The following is a 23005-nucleotide window of genomic DNA, read 5'->3' on the forward strand; positions in this document are numbered from 1 at the left end:
CTATGGCATTGATCCTGGCAAACTAGGCATGGAGAGAAGCACAACATGCAAGGGGAGGAGCATGTGTAACAGGCCAAGGCTTATTCCAGGCTATTTTACATCATGCCAAGAGAATACTGGAATAGTACTGAGAAGATCTGACTTCAAATCTAACTAAGCCATGCTCACTGGCTCTTCATGGGCCAGTCCCTGTCTTTAACTCTAGGCACCAACTATGTGTTTGAATTTTTGCATCCCTGTTTATATAACACCCCCTCTAGGATGCACACCTTAACGTGGTGAGAGGGTTTGAGAGTGTTGAAGAAGCTAAGAGCAGTGCCTTCAGGAGTCTAGACCAAGAGGCTAGACTCGTAGCAGGGACACCGAAGGCAGAATGGTCAAAGCTGAAACACCAGATTAAGATGCATCCAAACTCAGAGGAAGGCAATGGTAAACCACCTCTGAATATCTCTTACCACGAAAACCCGATGGACAGATTATTTATTTATTTATTGCACTTCTATACCGCCCCATAGCCGAAGCTCTCTGGGCGGTTTACAGCAATCAAAAACATTAAAACAAATACACAATTTTAAAATTTAAAATCCAAAATGCAACACAAGATAGTGCTGGAAGATGATCAGAAGGCACTCACCGAGCTACTGGGGAAGAACAATGGACAAGTACGAGTAGTGCTGTGACTAATGACGCAGCTGGGTCAAAGCTGAAAGGAAGCCCAGAGGCTGATGCGCACAGATACGAAAGGAAAGTCCAGAGTTGTATGACACACACAGTGGGAACATTGAATGTGAGAAGCATGAACCAGGGAAAGTTAGAAATTGTCAAGCAAGAAATGGAACGCATCAACATCACAATACTTGGTGTGAGCGAACTAAAATGGACAGGAATGGGACATTTTCAATCAGGCAACAACAAAATATTTTATGCAGGAAAGGAGAAATTAAGAAGAAATGGGGTTGCTTTAATAGTTTTAAGCAATGTAGCAAGAGCAATTAGGAGCTACAACGCAAGGTCTGAGTGAGTTATATCAATAAGATTAAACGGGAAACCTATCAACATAACCATCATCCAAGTCTATATTCCAATGGCAAATGCAGAAGAAGAAGAATTGGAGAGATTTTATGCAGAAGTACAGGAAGAAATGGATCACAAACCAAAACAAGGTGTGCTGATAATCATGGGGGATTGGAATGCAAAAGGGAACAGAGAAGAATTAGGAATTGTGGGGAAATGGGGCCTAGGAGACAGAAATGAAGCAGTAGAAAGACTTACTGAATTCTGTGAAGCCAATAATTTGTTTTTTGCAAACACATTTTTTGAGCAACCAAAAAGACAACTGTACACATGGACTGTACAAATGGTTAATATAGGAATCAAATTGATTATATAATTGGTAGCAGAAAACAGAAGTTTCATACTTTCTGCAAAAACAAGACCAGGAGCAAACTGCGGTACAGATCATGAACTGGTTGTATCGAAAATCAGAGTAAAGCTAAACACGACCAATAAAGCAATCATAATGCCGAAATACAATTTAAATAACATCTCAGAAGCATATAAAGATCAAATAAGGAACAGGTTTGAGGCTTTACACTTAATTGACAGGGAACCAGAAGAACTATGGAATGAAGTCAGAGACGTTATCAGGGAAGAATGCAAAGAGACAATACCTCTAGTTAAAAAGAGAGAAAGATCTCAATGGATGACTGAAGAAACTCTTAAAATGGTGAAAGAGAGAAGGAAAGCAAAAGCAAAAGGACATAGAAACACAGTCAGAACCTTAAATGCAACAATACAGCGACTAGTAGGTAGGGACAAAGAGAACTATCAGAATAGTTACTGTATAGAAATAGAAGAGGACAACAAAAAGGGTAGAACAAGAGCCCTGTTCCAAAAGACAGGGGAACACACTGACTGACCGAGATGAAATAAAAGGAAGATGGAAGCAATACACTGAAGAACTCTATAAAAGTGATGCCAGGATGACAGATTCATTCATGGAGGAACCGTATGATGAACCAGAAATTTTAGAATGTGAGGTGAAAGCTACTCTTAAAGTACTTGGAAGAAACAAATCACCAGCAACAGATGGCATACCAATAGAGTTGCTACAAGCTACTGAGACTGAATCTGTCCAAATTTTGACAAAAATCTGTCAAGAAATATGGAAAATTAAATAATGGCCCACAGACTGGAAGTGTTCCATATACATCCCAATTCCAAAGAAAGGGGATCCCAGGGAATGCAATTATCAAACTATTGCCTTAATATCCCATGCAAGTGAAGTAATGCTCAAGATTCTACAACAGAGGCTCTTATCATATATGGAGCGAGAAATGCCAGATGTCCAAGCTGGATTTAGAAAGGGAACAGGTACCAGAGATCATATCGCAAACATACATTGGATAATGGAACGGAGCAAAGAATTTCAGAAGAAAATCACCCTGTGCTTTATAGATTACAGCAAAGCCTTTGACTGTGTAGATCATGAAAAAGTATGGAATGCTTTAAAAGAAATGGGGGTGCCATAGATTCTGATTGTCCTGATGCACAACCTATACTGTGGACAAGAGGCTACTGTAAGGACAGAATATGGAGAAACTGATTGGTTTGCCATGGGAAGGGGTGTGAGACGGGTGTTTTTTATCACCCTATTTATTTAATCTATATGCAGAACATATCATACGGAAAGCAGGATTGGACCAAGATGAAGGAGGTGTGAAAATTGGAGGGAGAAATATAAATAATTTAAGATTTGCAGACGATACCATACTACTAACCAAAACCAGTAATGATGTGAAACACATTCTGATGAAAGTTAAAGATGAAAGCACAAAAGCAGGACTACAGCTGAACGTCAAAAAGACTAAAGTAATGACAGCAGAAGATTTATGTAACTTTACAGTTGACAATGAGGTCATTGAACTTGTCAAGGATTATCAATACCTTGGCACAGTCATTAACCAAAAGGGAGACAATAGTCAAGAAATCAAAAGAAGGCTAGGACTGGGGAGAGCAGCTATGAGAGAACTAGAAAAGGTCCTCAAATGCAAAGATGTATCACTGAACACTAAAGTCAGGATCATTCAGAGCATGGTATTCCCGATCTCTATGTATGGATGTGAAAGTTGAATAATGGGGGGAAAGTGGATAAGAGAAAAATCAACTCATTTTAAATGTGGTGTTGGAGGAGAGCTTTGTGGGTACCATGGACTGCGAAAAAGACAAATAATTCGGTGTTAGATCAAATTAAACCAGAACTATCACTAGAAACTAAAATGATGAAAGTGAGGTTATCATACTTTGGACACATGAGAAGACATGATTCATTAGAAAAGATAATGCTGGGGAAAACAGAAGGGAGTAGAAAAAGAGGAAGGCCAAACAAGAGATGAGTTGATTCCATAAAGGAAGCCACAAACCTGAACTTACAAGATCTGAACAGGGAGGTTCATGACAGATGCCCTTGGAGGTCACTGATTCATAGGGTCGCGATAAGTCCTAGTCGACTTGGAGGCACATAACAACAACAACATTTATATAACAATAAATTGGGAATCGAAATCTGATCTGGCCAGTGGGCCAGATTCTTATCTCACCTATTCCTCAGGGTCAAATTTGACAGGTGGGTGGAACTGCCCAGATGTCAATCACTTGAGGTTTCAGTAACATCAGGTGATGATTGTCAGGACTTCAAAGAACCATGCACAGAGCCCTATGCAGTCCTTTAAAGTGCCACTGATCAGCAGGCTTGAAGTTGCTGCCTATCATCTGATGGATGGTGACTTCAAGCTGTAGAGATGTGAAGGCCCAGAAAAACAACTGGAAAAATCAGGGAAACATTTTTTACTCTTTTTTCTGTCTCTCCCCCAAGAAAACACAAAAAATTGTGGAAAATTTTTTTTCCTGAATTGTTCCAGTTTTTTCGGTCTTTCACATCCCTAATCAGTTGTGCAGTCAAGTTCCCCTTGTCAGTCGTGTAGCCAAAACATCCATTTCTGCATCTCCCCTACACCAGATGTCACATATGAAATCAGGTGTGGGGAAAGTGGGTGTGGTTTGGGAAAAATGATCTTTAGCCTGAAGGTTGGAGGTTCCCTACTCCTGATAGAAATGAATGGGATAGGTTAGAAATTTGAACAAAAATAAGACATGTTAAATACACATGTAATGTGTCTACCTTAAGGCTTGTTCAGTACTCCACATTAATAAAATGCAATGTAACTTAATATGCAAAGTGAATATATATCTGTTGAGCAAAAGAAATTAAATCATATATGTATGCAAGATGAAAGATGAACTAAAACATGGAGTTCTTAATTATGGTAGTTTTCCCTTTGTATACTGAGCTTTAATCTCTACTTTCTGTAACCATAGTATAAAATAGGAGGGACAATAGAGAGGTATAACAGGCTTATGTATTTCCTCATATAAGATACTTTTTAGGCTGCTTCTGGGAGATAGCTTCTGGATGCATTATTTAAGCTAAGAATAGATGCTTGGTGTATAAAATGGCTTACTTGCATCATGATTAGATTAAAATGATTTTCATGAAGGGTGCAATAGGAAACATTTCTCTGCATCTTAACTGTTGACTCATGAGAGAATTCTATCACAAGTTCCAGATATTAAAAATTAAGGAAAGCATTGATCTGTTGCCCAGAGTGTAAGAAGGAATTTTCCTTTGCAGTATTGGGTATCTCTGGTTGATATTAGCTTTTGTATTCTACAAAACCTAAACTAAATGCACACCACAAATCTAGATATGTGTGTATTCTTTCTTCTTGCAAATAGAATATGTACACTAAAAAATTTCCCCTGAAATTGTGAAAGCATGGTGGCAGTATATCAGCAAGGAATTGCATTGGTATTCTAGAAGCATAGCCCACCAGACAGGTCTGCAGCATACTGGTCTATTTTTAGACTATAGGTTGCCATTTTTATACTGTGAAAATATTCATCAGTGTCTGGGTGACAGGCCATCAGTTTCTGTAAATGTGTCAGAGACCACATATTCCCTTCTGCTTCTCTGTTTTATGCTTTGCGGTATGTACCTTGATGTAGGGGGAGGGGGTTACTTTGAATTTCAATTCATGCATTAAACTTCTCAGTTCACGGATCTTTAACGTCATGCACTTCATTCATCTTTTTCTATACGCAGCTGCTTACGCATCTCTGCTTATTGTCTGTTATGGCTGAACTGTTCTAGTACACAAAGGCTGCAGATATGGGAGGGGTAAATTAATGCATTTAGATGCCTTCCTATAATTTTCAATCTAGTCTCTTTCCTGACATGCTTCAACGCATTGATAGAGCACACTGAATTTAGTATTAGGATAAAGTGTTCTCTTTTCCCAAGAGCACACTAGTACAGGAGATGCTCCTGACAACCAGTGTGGGCTGGTGGATTGTGTTGAACTGTTTGTGCTCCAGCAGTGAGTCCTGAGTTCAAGTTTTTGCTTGGGAATGAAATTTCTGCGTAGCGTTGAGCAAGCTATGTCCTCATTTTCTAAGTGGTATTACATTAATGACCCAAATCACAAAGTGATTGTATAGTTGAATGTATACAGAATGGTGCTATAGGAGTCTGTGTCTGTTTTGGAATTGTTTTTAAAGATTTTTTAAAAAGTTTTTAAGACGTTTTATTTTAAAAATGTTTTGAAGATACTTTGCATTTGATGTTTTCAGATGTTTTTAGTGCTTTGTCCTTTGTTTACTGCTCTGGATTCTTTTTGTGAGGAAGGACAGGGTAGAAATTTAATAATAATAATAAATAAATAATGACCCACAGGTAATATTTTGAGGAAATCTGCAAACAACAAAGGCAAAGTAGTCAAGATAACGTGTGATGCCTGTTTTGTGATTTCCGTCCAGACTCTGAGAAAGGGCAAAGAGAATGTTATCTGTTGTATAATATGGTGTGTGCAGCAATAGAGCAGTATTTATTTTTCTTGGACAACATGCGAACTGAGTATGTTGAAATGCATGGGTAGGTAGATTGGGCGCTATATATTTAACAGTGAACTTACAGCAGGTTTGGTGAACGTCTGGCCCGCAGGCCAAACTTGTCCTACTGGGCCTCGTCATTTGGACCATCGGGCTGTTCTGCAAAAGCCATGTTGACCCAATCTACATCTGATGCCATACATGTTGGATGGGTAAGGATGGAGTTCTAAAGGGAGCTCCCCAATGGCCATTTGCTTAAAGTGGGCTCCCAACTGGTCCTTTGTTGGAGCAAGTTTCTCTCCCAACTGCCGACCTGCTGATGGGTACTAGGAGCCTGCCTTGCTCAAGGAAAGCAAAGCAGTTTCTATTCAGTGGAAACTGTTCCTCCCTCCCAGTACTGCTCTTTGAGGCTGCCCTGCACTGTTCAGAGATCGAAAGGAGCAGTGTGGGAATTTGCACTCATCCTTTCAAATTCCAAATTGGTTTCTAATTTGGAAAAATAAGCTCTACTCAATTAGATAGATACATATCATCCTGAGACATTCTAACAAAGGGTTGAAGAGGTCAAATTCCAGACACTGACAATCTTGAGAGTTTACTCCCTTTGTAAGCCCCATGGAATTGGTGAACTTTTTTCAAAACACCTTTAAAAGTCTGCGCTGTTCTTCATTTAAATTGTAGTGACAATTAAGGGGCTGTGTATTTTACTGACAATATCCAACTCTTTACATTATCACCAGTAATTTCATTACATATCTGTAAGCAAAAACTTGACAAAATTGTATTTTCTGGTCCTACACTTTTTTGTGTTAATTGTTTTCGCAACTGCATTTTTTTTTTGCAGGGCCCCCTCAAAAATAAAAATAAAGGTATTGAGATGTGTACAATTCATTGCCACAAGACATGATAGTGGTCCCTGGCATAGTTTAATGATTACTGGATAAAGGTCTACCATCAGAGTCAATCAGCTCTGGCATATTTTTTTCTTATTAATTGTAAGTATTTTTATACTGCTCTTCAACAATTTTCAGGGCAGTTTACAAAAAGGATAAAACTACTAAAATGTTAATACAAAAATATAATATAGATGTCCCAATCATCAAAGCAGCATAAAACAGCAGGATTAAAATTGTATCTAAAAACCTTGTGGGGACAAAAAGATTTTACCTGGCATTAAAACACAATAATGGTAAGTGCTAGGCAAAGGTGTCACTACCAAAGAAGGCCTGTCCTCTGGTAGGCACTCACCTTGCTGCACGTTGCCCTCTACTGAAGATCTTAATTTACTGGTAAGTACATATTGAGTCAGGCAACCCTTTAAGTACTGTGTTGCTAAACCATAAAAGGTTTTAAAAGTGTGTATGGGAGACACCTTCAGTTTGGGCCCAGGAGTAACTAGGAGCTAGTGTAGTTGGCATAGCATGGCATGATTAAAACATGTTTGGCAGGATTTTAAAAATCTGTTTATATCCATCGAAAAATTTAAAAAGCAGTCTGTAACTGTTCTGTGTTCCTTTTTTGCCTTCATGACAAGGAATCTTCAAATTAAATGTTTCCTGGCTCACTAAGGCAGGCTATACACCAGAACCTAACAAAGGCCAATCTAGTCCGGCATGCTGTTCTCCAGGTGGCCAGCCTATGCCTGTGGGAAGCCCATAAACAAAACATGAGGGCAACTACACTGTCTCCATTTGTTCCTTAGCAACTAGTATTCAGAGGTGTACTTCCTCCACTATTGGAGGTGATACACAGCCATCATGATTAGTAGCCATGGTAAGCTTTATCCTCCACGATTGTGTCTAATCCCATTTTAAAGCCATCCAAGTTGGTGATTATCAGGGCTGTGGAGTTGGTACGCCAGACCTTCGACCCCGACTCCTCTATTTTTCTACTGTCCAACTCCGACTCCTTCATAAATGGCAAATGTATATTAACTAGTAATAGCAAATTTACTGTAGTGAAATGGTAGCACAAGGCATTTCATCACCACCACGTGAATCCAGAGCTTGGAAAAGTTACTTTTTTGAACTGCAACTCCCTTCAGCCCCAGAGATTGGTACATTTCTACCGACTCCAACTCCACCCAAAATTGCTCACGACTCCGACTTGACAGGCCTGGTGATTATCACTCCATCTTGTGGTAGCAAATTCCACTCCTTAATATTGGTTTCATATTCTTTCCGTGATTGTTATAAACAAGCGTTCCGTCCTACGTGATACTGTAGATATTCTGTTGCTGATCATTTTTAAAAACAATTTCCTGCATTTTGAAACAGAGTCATTGTCAAGTGATTGAGTGCTAAAGACAATGAGTTAGATCTAGGGGCAAAAGAAAAGCGAGCATGAGAATTCTCATGCAGTGTTCCTCAGAACAATTGCCCATCCCACAATAGCGCCCTGCAGGGCTGTGGAGTCAGAGTGGTGGAGTCGGAGTCAGAAGCAATTTTGGGTGGAGTCGGAGTCAGTAGAAATGTACTGACTCCAACTTCAAAATAAAATTAATATTTTAATATTAATATTTATTAATATTAATACATTAATATACATTTGCCATTTATGAAGGAGTCAGAGTCGGAGTCAGACAGTAGAAAAATTAATACACATTTGCCATAAGGAGTCGGACAGTAGAAAAATAGAGGAGTCGGAGTCGAAGGTTTGGCATACCGACTCCACAGCCCTGGTGCCCTGTGCCCCATGCCACTCTGTTATGTAGGGTTCTTGAACCCAGAGTGGCTGGCCCAAGGTACAGCAGTGGTTAAAAAAATCCCTTGTGCAAGCATCCTTATGCTTGTGCTTCTCTGGATTCAGCTTCCTCATACTAACATTCCTATATTCTTTCATATGAAATGCATTGTATGTTGGTATCTTTTCATGATTTTGTGGTCAAGGAGAAGTGAGAACATGCAAAATCTGAAGATGTACAGTTCCAATCTGAATGAGAATGATGAGATTTAGAAGCTCATATTTGTCTCATTTCTGCATCAGATTTTATGTTTAGTAAATGTATTGTGTTCTTGCTGTCTTGTTAACTTGCAGAGTCTGCATGCTTATCTTCTTTGTTCTTGTTAAAATATGAGCTGGCATGTGTTAGACTGCATTAGCGTTCACTTCTAGGGACTTCAGTGGCTTCTAAATTTGGCATTGCTATGCTGGTGCCCTGTTTGCTTGAATCAATTGGGGTAGCTATTTTTAGCAACAAAGGGGAATTGAAATAGCAATTTTCTTTCCATGCAGTATATCCCAAGAGGAATACTGATGCAAGCTCTCTGTCATTGCATATCCTCCCCCCTCCTCAAAAACACTCAGACAAAAGGCAGCTGTCACAGTTTGCGGCAGTATTAATCTTTAATCAATTGAGTGTTTTCTGCATTCAGGTGTTCGGGGGGGGGAGAAAAAGATTATGAGGAGAACCTGCCTGCAGCTGAAAGCTCTGCTCACGGCCGGAGTTCGATTCCAACCGAAGGAGGAAGTCGAATCTCTGGTAAAAGGGGTCAAGGTCCACTCAGCCTTCCATCCATCCGTGGTTGGTAAAATGAGTACCCAGCATGTGTTGGCGGTAAAGAAAGGCCGGGGAAGGAACTGGCAATCCCACCCCATATATACGGTCTGCCTAGTAAACGTCGCAAGACGTCACCCTAAGAGTCGGAAACGACTCACACTACAAGTGCGGGGACACCTTTACCTTTTACCTGTTTGGTGGGCAACGGCAGGGAATAGGCAGAGCAGCTAAAAATAGTATTTTCTTCAAGTGTTCCTCCAGTCTATTTTTGATACTTCATTTTGATGTTGATTGGGTTCTTACTAAAAATAAGTTTCCGCCAGGTTAACACACACACACACACTCTTAACCAGCATATGCTAAAATGCTTTGTGGGCTGCAGATAATCATGGACAAAAGTGTTGGTCAAATGCTAGTGTTTATATAATCTCAATTAAATGAGGCATTCCTTGATGCCAAGCAAGGCTAGTATCTGTTCTTGCTAGTTTTTGTTTTCTTGTAGGACTAGTATGGCTTGTTTATCTTTCACAGTGTTGTGTAGTAGAAATTTCAGGATTTTTTCATCTATTATATTCACTTTCTGTTATGTGCCTTGCTTTGGAAGCCTGTTTTGTTAACTTCTGCTAAAAACTCCATTTAATACAGGCTATTATTGAATAATACAATGAGATATTGCTTGAGCATACTTACAACCAAAGAGAGAAATGCTTATTTCCCACATTCCCAGCACAAATTTTGAATTACTCTTGATTTCAGTGAAGTTACACTGCCTTGCAAAAGTACTCAGACCCCTGACCAATGCTCTCATATTACTGAAGTACAAATGGTACGTTGTAATTTCGTACTGCATGATACTTTATTTTGGAACATTGAAACTCAAAATCAATTATTGTAAGGTGACATTGGTTTTATGTTGGGAAATGTTTGTAAGAAACATAAAAAACTGAAACATGTTGCTTGCATAAGTATTCAACACCTGTGCTGTGGAAGCTTCTAGTTTACACATGAAATTGCCCTGTGGAGGACACAATTACCTTACCATTGGCCTCCACCTCTGAACCATTAAAGTTGCTGTCATATTGTCAGGATAAAAACCCCACTGTTGAAGGATCATTGGTCAGGCTATAGATCTGAAGGAAAATGAAGACCAAAGAGCATTTTACAGCATTGAGAGAAAATGACATACAAATGCATAGATTAGGAGAAGGGTACAAAATCATATCCAAGTGTTTGGATATCCCAGTGAGCAAAGTTGGATCAATAATCAGGAACTGGAAGCTGCATCACACCACCCAGGCACTGCCAAGAAAAGGCCGTCCCTCAAAACTCGGTGCTTGAACAAGAAGTCTGGTGAGAGAAGCCACAGAGAGGCCAACTATCACTTTGAAGGAGCTACAGAGTTCAGTGGCTGGGAGTGGAGTAATGGTGCACCAGTCAACCACATCAAGGGCACTGCGTAACACTGGCCTGTGTGGGAGGGTGGCAAGAAAAGCTGCTACTCAAAAAGTACCATCTGAAAGCACATCTGGAGTTTGCCAGAAAGCATGAAAGTGCCCCAGCTGTGATGTGTGAAAAGGTTTTGTGGTCAGATGAGACCAAGATAGAGCTTTTTTGCCAAAACTCAAAGTGCTATGTGTGGCACAAACCTAACACTGCCCATGCCTCAAGACACACCATCCCTGCAGTGACGTATGGTGGTGGCAGCATCTGGGCTGTGGAGTCGGAGAGTCAGAGTTGGAAGCAATTTTGGGTGGAGTCGGAGTTGGTAGAAATATACCGACTCTGGCTTCAAAATAAAAACTTACAATATTATAACAATATATGGTAAATATATCATAATCAGAGCTGTGGAGTTGGAGTCGGAAGCAATTTTGGGTGGAGTTGGACAGTAGAAAGATAGAGGAGTCGGAGTCGAAGGTTTGGCATACCAACTCCACAGCCCTGGGCAGCATCATGCTGTGGGGATGCTTCTCTTCAGCAAGGACTGGGCATCTTGTTAAAATCAAAGGAAGAATGGATGGAGCAAAATACAGGGAATTAGTGCAGGAGAACCTACTTCAGTCCATGAAAAAACTGCAGCTTGGGAGGAAATTCACTGTTCTGCAGGACAGTGATCCCAAGCACGAGGCCAAAGCAACATTGGAGTGGCTCAAGAACAAAAAGGTGAATGGCCTACAATGTCCCAGTCAAAGTCCTGATCTCAATCCCATTGAGAATCTGTGGCGCTCTTTGAAAATTGCGGTCCACAAGCAACGTCCAACCAACCTGAACGACCTGGAGTGAATCTGCCAAGAAGAATGGGCCAAAATTCCTCTAACTCTGTGTTTAAAGCTGGTACACATGTACCCCAAAAGACTTAAAGCTGTTATTGCAGTGAAAGGTGGCTCTACTAAATATAAATGTGTGTGTGTAAAATACTTCTGCAAGCAAAATGTTTCAGTTTTTATATTTCTTACAAACATTTCCCAACAGAAAACCAATATCATCTTATAATAATTGATTTTGAGTTTGATTGTTTCAAAACGTAATTACATTCTGTATGATAGTTTAATGTACCATTTGTAATTCAGTAATATGAGAGCATTGGTCAGGGTCTGATTACTTTTGCAAGGCACTGTAACATTATGATAGCTATTCAGATATATTATTCTCTGTTAGGTTTATGTGGATTAAAAATCATAGTTGTGTTTTAATTGGGGTTGCAGTGATGTGAATGCATGTGTTGGTAAGTCATTTGCACCATTGGTGGCAACTCTGTATACTAGTTAAGAATCTAAGCAAGCAAGTACATGGATGTACAGCTGCAGGAAGGACTAATCTGTGTTGGGTCATGGTAGTAGGAAAAGTTGCTGAATGTAGGCTGGTAATCAGTTAGCATATAATTGCCTCAAAAGGGAAAGGAACACACAAGATGACGCCTTTTTAACTTTGCATTCATTAATTGAAAGTAACTGATACTCACTGATACTCTCCTGTTCTTTAATTTCTTGTTAATGGTGATTAGATCCCCCATTTTATTCTTAAAGAATATGTATGATCGTTCTGGATGCTATCAGCTTAGTCTGTTGATTCCTGCATTTGCAGAATCAAAGCTCCCCGAGCCAGAACCCAAATTTTTGCTGTATGTGATGATTAATACTGAATGTTATTTTTGGTAGATAGATGGAAAATAAGTGGTAGACATGCAGCAACCACATGGTTTGTGTAATTGCCATTTATATAAATCAGATTTAGAGTAAGCCCTGCCAAGCAAGTGATCAACCTGCTTATAGCAACACCAGTATGTGTGTGTGTAAGAGAGAGAGAGAAAATACAAGCCCCAGAATGCTTTGTGTGGTTACCCACATCTCCAGTATAATGTCCTTTGAATTGGTACCGTATCAATTTCCAATCAACACTTTTATTTGTGTAGAGTAGAACACTTTCTGCAGTTTTCAAAGCTATAATTTACTTTTTTTAGAATGGTGTGTGTGTGTGTGTGTGTGACTTAGATATTCTAAAGCTCTTGGCTGTGCTAAAACCAGCATATGAAGAATTTTCAGTGCCTTCATTTTTTCATAAAATGTAATCAATGCTCAGATCATCTACTTGTCATTGGAAAAATTTCTGAGATACGTATCAAGTAAAATTAAGGCAGTGTATTCTAAAGCATTTATTTGCTGGGTATCAGGCAAACATGCTAAATTGGATCTAAATTGATAGACAGCATTAAAAAAAACTAATTTAATTTTTCCAGAAAACCCCCAGAAAACTTCTAGAAGATGAAGGATATATGATATTATGACATAAACCTTTGAAACCTTAACACACACTAATGTCTGTCCCTCCCTCCACCTTCATGTTTTGTAGTGGTCACGGGAGCTACTGATGGAATTGGAAAGGCATACGCAGAAGAGGTAAGACATGATTCGTGTAACACATCATGTACTTGAGTATTCTGACGTGCACACAACTAATTGGAGTCTGTCTGTATATCATATCTTCTTTTGCCTGAATGATAAGACAAATTTCTCTTAAACAGGCACAGTATAACCTTGCAGACACTGTTCTTCTAACACAGCTGACTTGGACTGCCCTACTAACAACACAGATGAATTTTGGGATGGGGCTGGTGCATGGTACAGTCCACATTATTCAAGTCATATGTGCATCATAACTCTGGCTTGCCCTATAAAGACATGACCTTAAGCTAAGCTTTGTAGTCTGGATATTAGGTAGGAAGTTTCAAGGGCCCTCTGTAACATTGCCAACAATTAGTCAGTGCCCTGTGTCCTTGTTTCCTGTTGCTTTGCAAGCAGGTATCCCTTTCAAGCAATACTACTAGTACTTCTCTCTTTTTTTATTCATAGTGTACACCAAAAGTAATTGGTAAACACAATTAAATGCATATCACATAGGAGGGGAAAAACCTAGTTCATTACAACTCTCAAACAGCTAAATTTTGATTGATGAAATATTATCACACCTGTTGGCTGGGTTTTATTTGCTCTTTAATATGGTAGAATTTCTTAAAGAAATCCTAAGATTTGGCAGCCAAGCCAGAGAATATGTGTACCAGTGGATACCTACAACCTTAGTTGAGGATTAACGCCTTTGTTTACAGCAGGGATGGGGAACCTCCAGCCTGTGAACACAATTTGACCCAGCATAGTCCCAATTTGGCCTTGAGGCTGTTTTCCCCAAACCACGCCCACCTGCCCCACACCTGATGTCATATGTGATGTCAGGTGTGCAGCAAGTAGAGATGCAACTGAGTTGGCTGCACAGCTAAGTTCCCTGATCCTTGCAGAAAGCAACCTTGAAGCCTCCTCCTCATCAGCACTTCAAAGCACTGTGCAGGAGGCTCTTTGCAAGCCCTGTATAGTGGTTTGAAGTCCTAGTTATGATCACCTGATGTCATTGTGACATCAGGTGATTGACAGGTGGATGGCCTCACCTACTTGTCCAATTTGGCCCACAAGGGGTAGGTAACATAAGGATGGGGCCGGATCAAGTTCCCTACTCTTGGTTTACATATTCATGAGTGATAGCTACATCAGTGGATTGGTGTCTTTGAAGAGATCTAGAAATAGCTGAATGCCTAGCTTAATTATGAATGGTAGATCTTTTCTTGAACTTGTAATGCTCAGAGTTATTAGTTTCTAGTCTTTGTGTCAAAGCTATATTTGTAATACATTTTCTCTGTTGTGTTAATCCAATATGACCCAAGTATTTCCTCCTCCTGATAAGAGGGAAGTATCTTTAGATCCAATTCTCGGATTTTATTTCTAGTATACGTAGTGATGCTGATCTATAAAATACTACCATGATGTAGCTGGACCTTTGTTGTTGTTGTTGTTACTATTATTATTATTTATTTATTTTTTAGTTAGCAAGGCGTAGAATGAAGGTGGTTCTTATCAGCAGATCTCAGGAAAAACTGGATCAGGTTGCCAGTGAAATAAGTAAGTAGTTTTCTGATCTTTTCTTATATGGAGAGCTAAAACAAGGTAGCCAACGTAATCCGATAGCGTCATGTAAATTCCAGTGCTATTATTCATAATTCTTAAAGGTCTTTAAAGATGTTAATAAGCAACTCACCATCTCAAGTTGTATTGACTTTGGTGCTCCGTGAAATAATTATTTGTGGTATAGTTTGAAAACAATGCATAGTAAATATGTCACTTTGCACTTGTTTATATGAAAACATTGAATACCCTTTCCTTCCAAATACTGCTCCTAAGTTTTAAAAACAAGATCTGAGAATAGTAATGAACACCACTCGTGGTCTGTTGCATGCTATTTAGTTACATTGAATCCAACTAAACATGCTTCATGAATACATAAAAATATGCATATTTTCACTAATACTAAGGCTTTTAAAAAATCACAATGCCTTTGAGCTTTACCAGATTTTACTATTTCTCTCAGAGGCTACCATTCAGCTCTTCTTTTTTAAAAAAGCTGTAGCAAAAATGTCAATATTTTCAAGACACGGGATAGAAAATATATGCTGAAAAACAGTGTAATTTGACTGGTGCCTGAGAATGAAGATGTCACTGTTTTAGCTCATTAAGACAAAACAAAGATTGAACTGGACAATCTAGATGGAACCACAGCTGGTTGAGCAACCATACCCAACAAATGTTTGTTAATTGTTCTGCACCATACTAGAGGGAGGTGTCAGGTAGAGTGCTGTAGGAATCTGTCCTGGACTGTGTGTCTTCAATATGGTTTTACAAACTACTTATATGAGGACATAATAGGGATACTTGTCAAATTTGTAGATGCCACAAAGCTTGGGGGAGAGAGAGCTGACACCATAGAACATAGAAGCAAAAATTATATTGACAGACTGAAACACTGGGCTGAAACCAACAAGACAAAATTCAACAGAGATAAATATAAAGTTCTGTTTTTAGATACAAAAAAATCAAAGGCATAAGTATAGGACAGGGGGAGTCCTGGATTGTACATGTCAAAAATATTTAGGTATCTTAGTCAGCAAACCACTTACAACATATATGCAAGTGAACAATTGCCAAGAATGTTCAGCACAATGACATTTGACTTTAAAAGAGGAAACTTTGGAAAAATGAGGGGACTGGTAAAAAGGAAGTTGCAAGGGAAAGTCAAGAGAGTTAAGTCTCTTCAGAATGCTGCGGGGTTATTCAAAAGCACAGTAATAGAAGCTCAGCTAAAATGCATACTGCAGATCAGGAAAGGTTCCATCAGGGCTAAGAAAATTCCAACGTTTATTTATTTATTCATTATTTGATTTATATCCCGCCCTTCCTCCCAGCAGGAGCCCAGGGCGGCAAACAGAAACGCTAAAAACGCTAAAAACGCTTTAAAAACACTTTAAAACATCATTAAAAAGACCTTAAAATACATTAAAACAAAACAATAACTTTTTTTAAAAAAGCTTTAAAACATATTTTTAAAAGGTTAAAAACATATTAAATAGCAATTTTAACACAGACGCAGACTGGGATAGGTCTCAACCTAAAAGGCTTGTTGAAAGAGGAAAGTCTTCAAAAGGCACCGAAAAGATAGTACAGATGGCGCCTGCCTAATATTCAAGGGGAGGGAATTCCACAGGGTAGGTGCCACCACATGATAAACAAAGAGTCAAGAAAGCTGTTAGAAGCAAGAAGCCTTCCTTCAGAAAATGGAAGTCTTGCCCAAATGTGGAGAACAAAAAGGAACACAAATCTTGGCAAAAGAAATGAAAGCAGACAATAAGGGATTCAAAAGTAAAAGAATTTGAGGATCACATCACTAAAAGCAGTAAAAATCAACTATAAACCTGTCTTTAAATAAGTTAGAAGTGGGGAGCTGGCTTTTGGGGGTGGATGGTTGGAGCATTGGATGACAAGGGAATTAAGGTGTGCTAAAGGAGATTACAGATAAACTACATTAATTACTTAAATCTATCTTCAATGCAGATCTTTAACTTTCTCAAGAAAGGAGTATGAGGAATTATTTATTATAATGTAATATTTATTGGCTGCCTTTCACCAGTAGGTCCCAGGGCAAGTTACAGAAATTTAAAATACAATATTAAAACAATCAAAACACATTATATTCACAGGAATAGGGTGGGTCCTAAAAATATATGTCCCAAGTACCGAAGGCCAGGATAAAGAGGTTATCTTTAGCATTCACTGAAAATTGTACAGTGAAAGTGCCAGATGCACCTTGGTAGGGAGGGAATTCCACAACAGGGGTTGCCACAGAGAATGCCCTCTCCCAGCCACCATTCCCTGAACTTCTGACGGTGGCAAAACTATCAAGAATGCCCCCTCTGCTGATCTTAACACCCAAGAGGGTCTATAGGGAAGGAGATAATATCTAAGATATTTGGGGCGTAAGTTGTGTAGGGCTTTAAACACTAACGTGAACACCTTGAATTGGGCCTGGAAATGAACTGGCCACCAATGCAACTTGCATAGAACAGGGGTTATATGAGTTCTAAAAGCAACTCCAGCAACTTGCATAGAACAGGGGTTATATGAGTTCTAAAAGCAACTCCAGCCAGTAATCTGGCCGCTGCATTTTGGACCAGTTGAAGTGCCTGAATTGTCTTCAAGGGAAGCTCCACGTAGAGCACTTTGCAATAATCCAGATATGGAGTAGTGTTGCTAGGTCATCTCTGTACAAAAGTGTGTTATGAAGTGTGCAGCTTACACTCAAACTTGCGATTCTCACATGCAGTCTGACACTCCATTTTAGGGATCTTTTGACATTGAGACCTGGACCCACTGTAGAGTTTGGCAACCGAAGAATTAGCTTTTTGTCTACAAGGGGAATTAGCACATTTAAACAAAATTAGTAAACAGTACACTTATACTAGGCTGAGTTTAGAAGACCTAAAAAACAATACCAGAGTTATTCTTAAAAAGGATTCCTAGATACACAGGAAAACGAGGATGTGGTCAGGGGAAAAGAGTGGAGGAATATGTTGGCTGAAGGGGAGAAGATAGTATCAGAAGGGGACAGAAGTAAGGGAGGTTTGGATAGTGATTTTGTGGGGCTTTGGGAAAGGTGTTAAGGCAAGAATTAAGAGTTTGGGATATGGCAAGGGGAATAAAGAGCAGGTCACTCCCAAGAAAGTGGAACCTGAAGAGGCTTGAAAAGATTGGGGGGAGGGAAAGAGTGAGTGAGTTTGACTGGCTGGTGGGTGAGAGAAAGCATGTGTTTGATTCCCTTCCATGTTTTGCGAGGCTGGGGTTCGATAGTGGGTGGCTCCGATACCCATCTCATCTCCAGTACCCATCTCATCAAGTCAACTCAGAAGGATACCATCGTCAATGGTATCAAAAGCCACCGAGAGATCGAGTAAGAATAACAGATTCCTATTCCCCCCGTCCTCCCAATAAAGGTTATCCATCAGGGCGACCAAGACCGATTCAGTCCCGTAACTAGACCCAAACCCAGATTGCAATGGATCAAGATAATCTGTTTCATCCAAGAGTATTTGCAATTGCTTTGCCACAACCCTTTAGATTACCTTCCATAAAAGGGGGGTATTTGTGACCAGGTGGTAGTTGTCACAAACCAATGTGTCCAGGGTAGGCTTTTCAGGGTGACTGGGACCACTCCCTCCCGCAAAGATGCATTGACTGCACCATAAATCCATTCAGTTATATCCCCTCAGCAAGGTTTAATAAGCTAAGAAGGGCAATGGTCAAGAGGACACATTGTTAGCAAAATCATCACAAGTACCTTGTCCATATCATCAGACTGAAACTAATCCCAAGAAGTTACAGCAAACGTCACGCTGGACACCTTGCTGGGGACTACAGTAAATGTGGATGGGGCATCAAGATTGCTACAAATGTGAGCAAGTGCCTTACAAACAATTCATAGTGGACCTGTGAAGGGTCTAAAACTCCATTTCCTAACTCTGGACAACACAAAAAAGTCTACTGGACAAATACTTGAGGATGTGATGGAAGTAGAGAAGTGGACCTTCTTTGCCACCCTTATCACCACACAGTAGGCACGGTTATGTCATTTTACTCATGCCTGGTCAGCCTCACAGCATGTCTTCACCGCTTGTGCTCTAGCTGTCATCCAGTGTGTCCATTGCCCTTAGTTCACTGGTGTACCAAGGTGCAAACCAGGTCCACAGTGTAGGAAAGATCACTCAGGGGCAACCATGTCAAGAGCCCAACATGTCTCGTTCCACAGTGTTAGAGGCTTTTTCATCAGCAAGATTTGTTCTTCTACAGTAGGGCCCTGCTTATATGGCAGGTTAGGGACCAGGCCCCCGCCGTAAAGCGGAAATCGCCGTAAAGCAGAACCCATTGACTGTAATGGGCCGCGTCGTGCGAAAATGCCATAAGATCACAAAATCGGCTTTAAAACGGGGAATTTCCCTGAATTGAAAGCCGCAAAACGGAACGCCAATAAGCGGGGCCCTACTGTATAATGCTTGGAAATTTTATCTTTAGTAGTGCTTTCCACCAGTTTTCCTGGTACGGAATTGATGCTAACTAATCTGTTATTTCCCAGATCCCCTCTGCATCCTTTTCTTTTTAAAGGTGTTAACATTGGCCACTTTCCAGTTCTTAGGAACAGGGGCTGGTCTTAGGGACAAGTTACATATTTTTGATAGAAAATCAACATGTATATGATTGCTTTAAGAATTCTTGTGTGGATACCACTCGGATCCGGTGATTTCTTAATTTGTAATCTGTCTGCAAGGACTTTGTCTCTTGTCACCAATATTTACCTTGGCCTGCAGGGGTGGGGGTATTTAGGATCCAGCCTCATGCCTGGACCCAGTTGCCCCCCCCATAATACAGCAAAACAATAGCATATACCAAGGTCCTAACACAGATACCCTGAATATGCTTGGTTGTGTGCTATTGTTTTGCAACTGGGGATCATGTTCTGGAGAGTACTGGTTTGCTCATGTCCTGCTTTTGGGCTTCCCATAGGACTACACATTTAAATTTACATCGATTTCAAATAAAAATGCTGGACTATATAAGTCTTTGGTTTGATTCATGAAGGCTTTTTAAAATTCTGTTCTTATCACAAACTGAGCATGAGCCAGCAGCTCAGTGCAGCTGCTAAAAACCCCTTTGTTGCATTAACAGAGGTTTAGTGTCCAGATCACAAGAAGTAGTAGTTCCACTCTAATCCACACTGATCAGGCCACATCTAGAGTACTATGTGTAATTCTGAAGTGACAAATTTTGGAGTGTCTAGAAGAAGGTGGGCAGGGTAACTAGCAGTTTGGAAACTGCCCTGTAAAGAACTGTTGAAAAAGCTGTGTATGTTTAATCCGGAGAAGAGAAATGTAAAGGTAGGCACGATAACTGCCTTCAAATATCTAAAGGGTTGTAATGTATAAGATGTAGCAGAGTAACACTAGAACCAGTGAGTGGAAATTCCAGGGAAGGAGTTTTCAGCTCATCATTAGGAGAAACTTTCTAGCAGCAAGAGTTGTCTGAAAGTGGAGGCTCTTGCGCTAGAGCTACTGAGGCAAAGCCCTCCCAAGGAGAATGTCAAGCACATTTTTAAAAAATCCCTCAAAATATCAAAGCCACACACTCTTTCGTGTCACACACACATTTTCCTCAGGTAGCCTGCCATCATGTGAGATATAGCGCCATCTAGCATCCGAAGGCAAGAATGGATCGAAGTCAAGACCTGGGGCATCGAGCCCCTCCCACCCCAGTTCATTCTTGCCTTCGTTCGAGGCGTTTGAATCTCTAGTATAGTGTTTTGTAGCCAAGAGTTTTTTGTGTGAGTGATAGAGTGTGTGGGTCTGATTGCATCCTTGTCGTGTCATTCCCTTCCCTCTTTCACTGTTTTTCACTGTTTTTCATTTTTGACTGGGTCGTTTGTTGAGGGGTTTTTTTCCTTGGTTGTTCCCCCCCTCCCCCAGTATCTTTGTTGGGAGTTCTGGCGGCTGCCATTCTCCTGTTGGGATTTTTTAATCTCCCGTGAAATGACCCCTGGCTGGGGACTGCAGTGGCGGTTCCCCCTTTTCAGCTTTTTTCTCCTTTTTTCCTTTAGCTGTTTCATTGGGAGCCGTGGCTGCGACTCCACGTTAAGCTTATTTTCCGTTGCCTTAGCCCGGTCTGAGGCTTCGGAGGCTACCGTTTTGTTTCCTTTTCAGTTCAGGTGTTTTGCCCGAGACATGCCTTGGCTGGGAGCACGCGGCTGCAGCTCCCCCTTGGTACTGTGCCGCTGGCTTTGTTTTTTATCCAGGCTTGGGTGACGCTTCCAGGCTTAGCTGCCTCTCCGGGAGTCTGTGGCTGCGGCTCCCCTCCTTGCTTCCTCTGCCTCCTTAGCTTCTCAGGCGGCAGCGGCGGCACTTATTATTACAGGCAGCGCTCGGAGTTCGCCCTTGTGCCTCCTCTCCTAACTGTTTGCCTGGCACCCACCGCTGCCGTTACAGGTCTGTCCCGACCATTGGAAGCACGCGGAGCCCTTTTGCCTGCCCGCCATTGCTCCTTCTCCTTCCCGGCCGCCATTTCAGTATCAAGTGTCCCGCCCTTTTTGCGGGCGCCATTTTGTTTTGCCCTCTTTTCCCGCCTTTTCTGTTCTCCCTTTGATTGCATTGACTGTACTGTTGTTTAGTCAGGTTCTCCAAGTTTTTTGATTTAAACATATTTTATAGAGAAATCCTGCAAGGCTCATCTCTACAACAGTCTCCTACAGTTCCTGGCATTTGGGCTGTACATCCCCCCCACCTGTGGGCGTGTACAGAAGTTGAAGTGGCCACATCACTGCTGCACTGTGCATTTGGGACTGTACATCCTCCCCCACCTGTGGGCGTGCACTAAAATTCCTTTCCACACCACACACCACACCTCTGTGCATGTGTTGGTGATAGTCCCTTGCCACACCGCACCCCCCACCTCTGTGCGTGTGTCGGTGATAGTCCCTCGTCACACTGCACCCCCCACCTCTGTGCGTGTGTTGGTGATATATATATGTACTGCAACTCTGGGCGTGTATAATGGCGGATCAACATCGAGAGGCACATTCGTCTGGGGCAAAGCAACCCTGCAAGACCCCGCATCACAAGTCTGTTAAGCAGAAACAACCCAGACTGCATGCCAAGTCCGTGGGGAAAATCAAACAACTGTCTAGCCACAGTGCCATCAAGCGAGCACGTTACATTTCTGTTCAGCATTCTGAGGCTGCTGGCCAAGAAAGATTGACAGCCCTCTTTCATTCCCCAGCTGAATCATCTGAGGATGACTTTGAGGGTTTCCCTGACCAGCCCGTGGTCTGCCCCCTCAATCCATTTTGCCACACCAGTCCAGTGAGCCCACTGCAGCTGCACCTCAACCGCCTGCTATGCCTCAACAAGGGCAACCGCCTGCCTCTTTACTAGGACTACAGTTATCTCCTGAATTCCTTCTGCAGTTAAAGGATATGCTGAGCTTTTTATCACAAGAGCAGTCGAGAGCCCAAACAGCTCCATTACTCCAGCACAGTGAGCAACTGCTTTCCTGTGCTCTTGCTCTGTGTGGCTGTACTGATGCGGTACCTCCCCCCTCACCCAACCCATTCGATGCTGTTAGAGGCAGGATTGGAGATGAGATTCCTGGTTTGGAGGATACAGAGTATTCTCTTCAGGCCGAGGGAGATGAGTGGAGCAATGAGGCAGAACTCGAGGAGGACACGTCATATCGCCTATTTGATGCGGGCGACTTTCTTCCCCTCGCTCGTAGAGTTCTGGGCATGCTAGGTCTTCAGACTCCACAGCCTGAATCTACCACCCCTCCTATGAAAGGGGCCAAAGTCCTCAAATCTCCAAAATCAATGAATCACTACCTTCCTGTGCCAGACCCCATCGGCAAACTGGCCAAGGAAGAGTTGGACCACCCGCTGCAGGTACACCACTTTTCTGTTATGGCTAAAGACTGTATGCACTTGCCCTGGACTTTATGAATTGTTTGCATGTCCCAGGCATTGATGAGCTGGTCTCTAGTTTGATTTCGAGATCCCTCCTACCAAAACAAGGGGACTTACAACTAAAGGACCCATTTGAACGCCGCATGGACTATGCTCTTCGTAAAAATCACGAAGCTACCGCTTTCACTATTC

At 41.2% G+C, this 23005-nt stretch overlaps 1 protein-coding gene across 1 annotated transcript in view; it reads left to right on the plus strand.

The window, feature by feature from the left end:
- The window catches only part of HSD17B12 (hydroxysteroid 17-beta dehydrogenase 12), a 114189-nt gene that overhangs the window by 19489 nt on the left and 71695 nt on the right, over positions 1–23005 (plus strand). The window contains exons 2-3 of the mRNA XM_061610825.1: positions 13295–13341; positions 14814–14889. Of these exons, the coding sequence (XP_061466809.1) occupies positions 13295–13341; positions 14814–14889 (123 nt within the window). The remainder of the gene's footprint in view (positions 1–13294; positions 13342–14813; positions 14890–23005) is intronic.

The sequence above is a fragment of the Rhineura floridana genome, chromosome 2 (genome assembly GCF_030035675.1).
Source record: "Rhineura floridana isolate rRhiFlo1 chromosome 2, rRhiFlo1.hap2, whole genome shotgun sequence".
Lineage (NCBI taxonomy): Eukaryota > Metazoa > Chordata > Lepidosauria > Squamata > Rhineuridae > Rhineura > Rhineura floridana.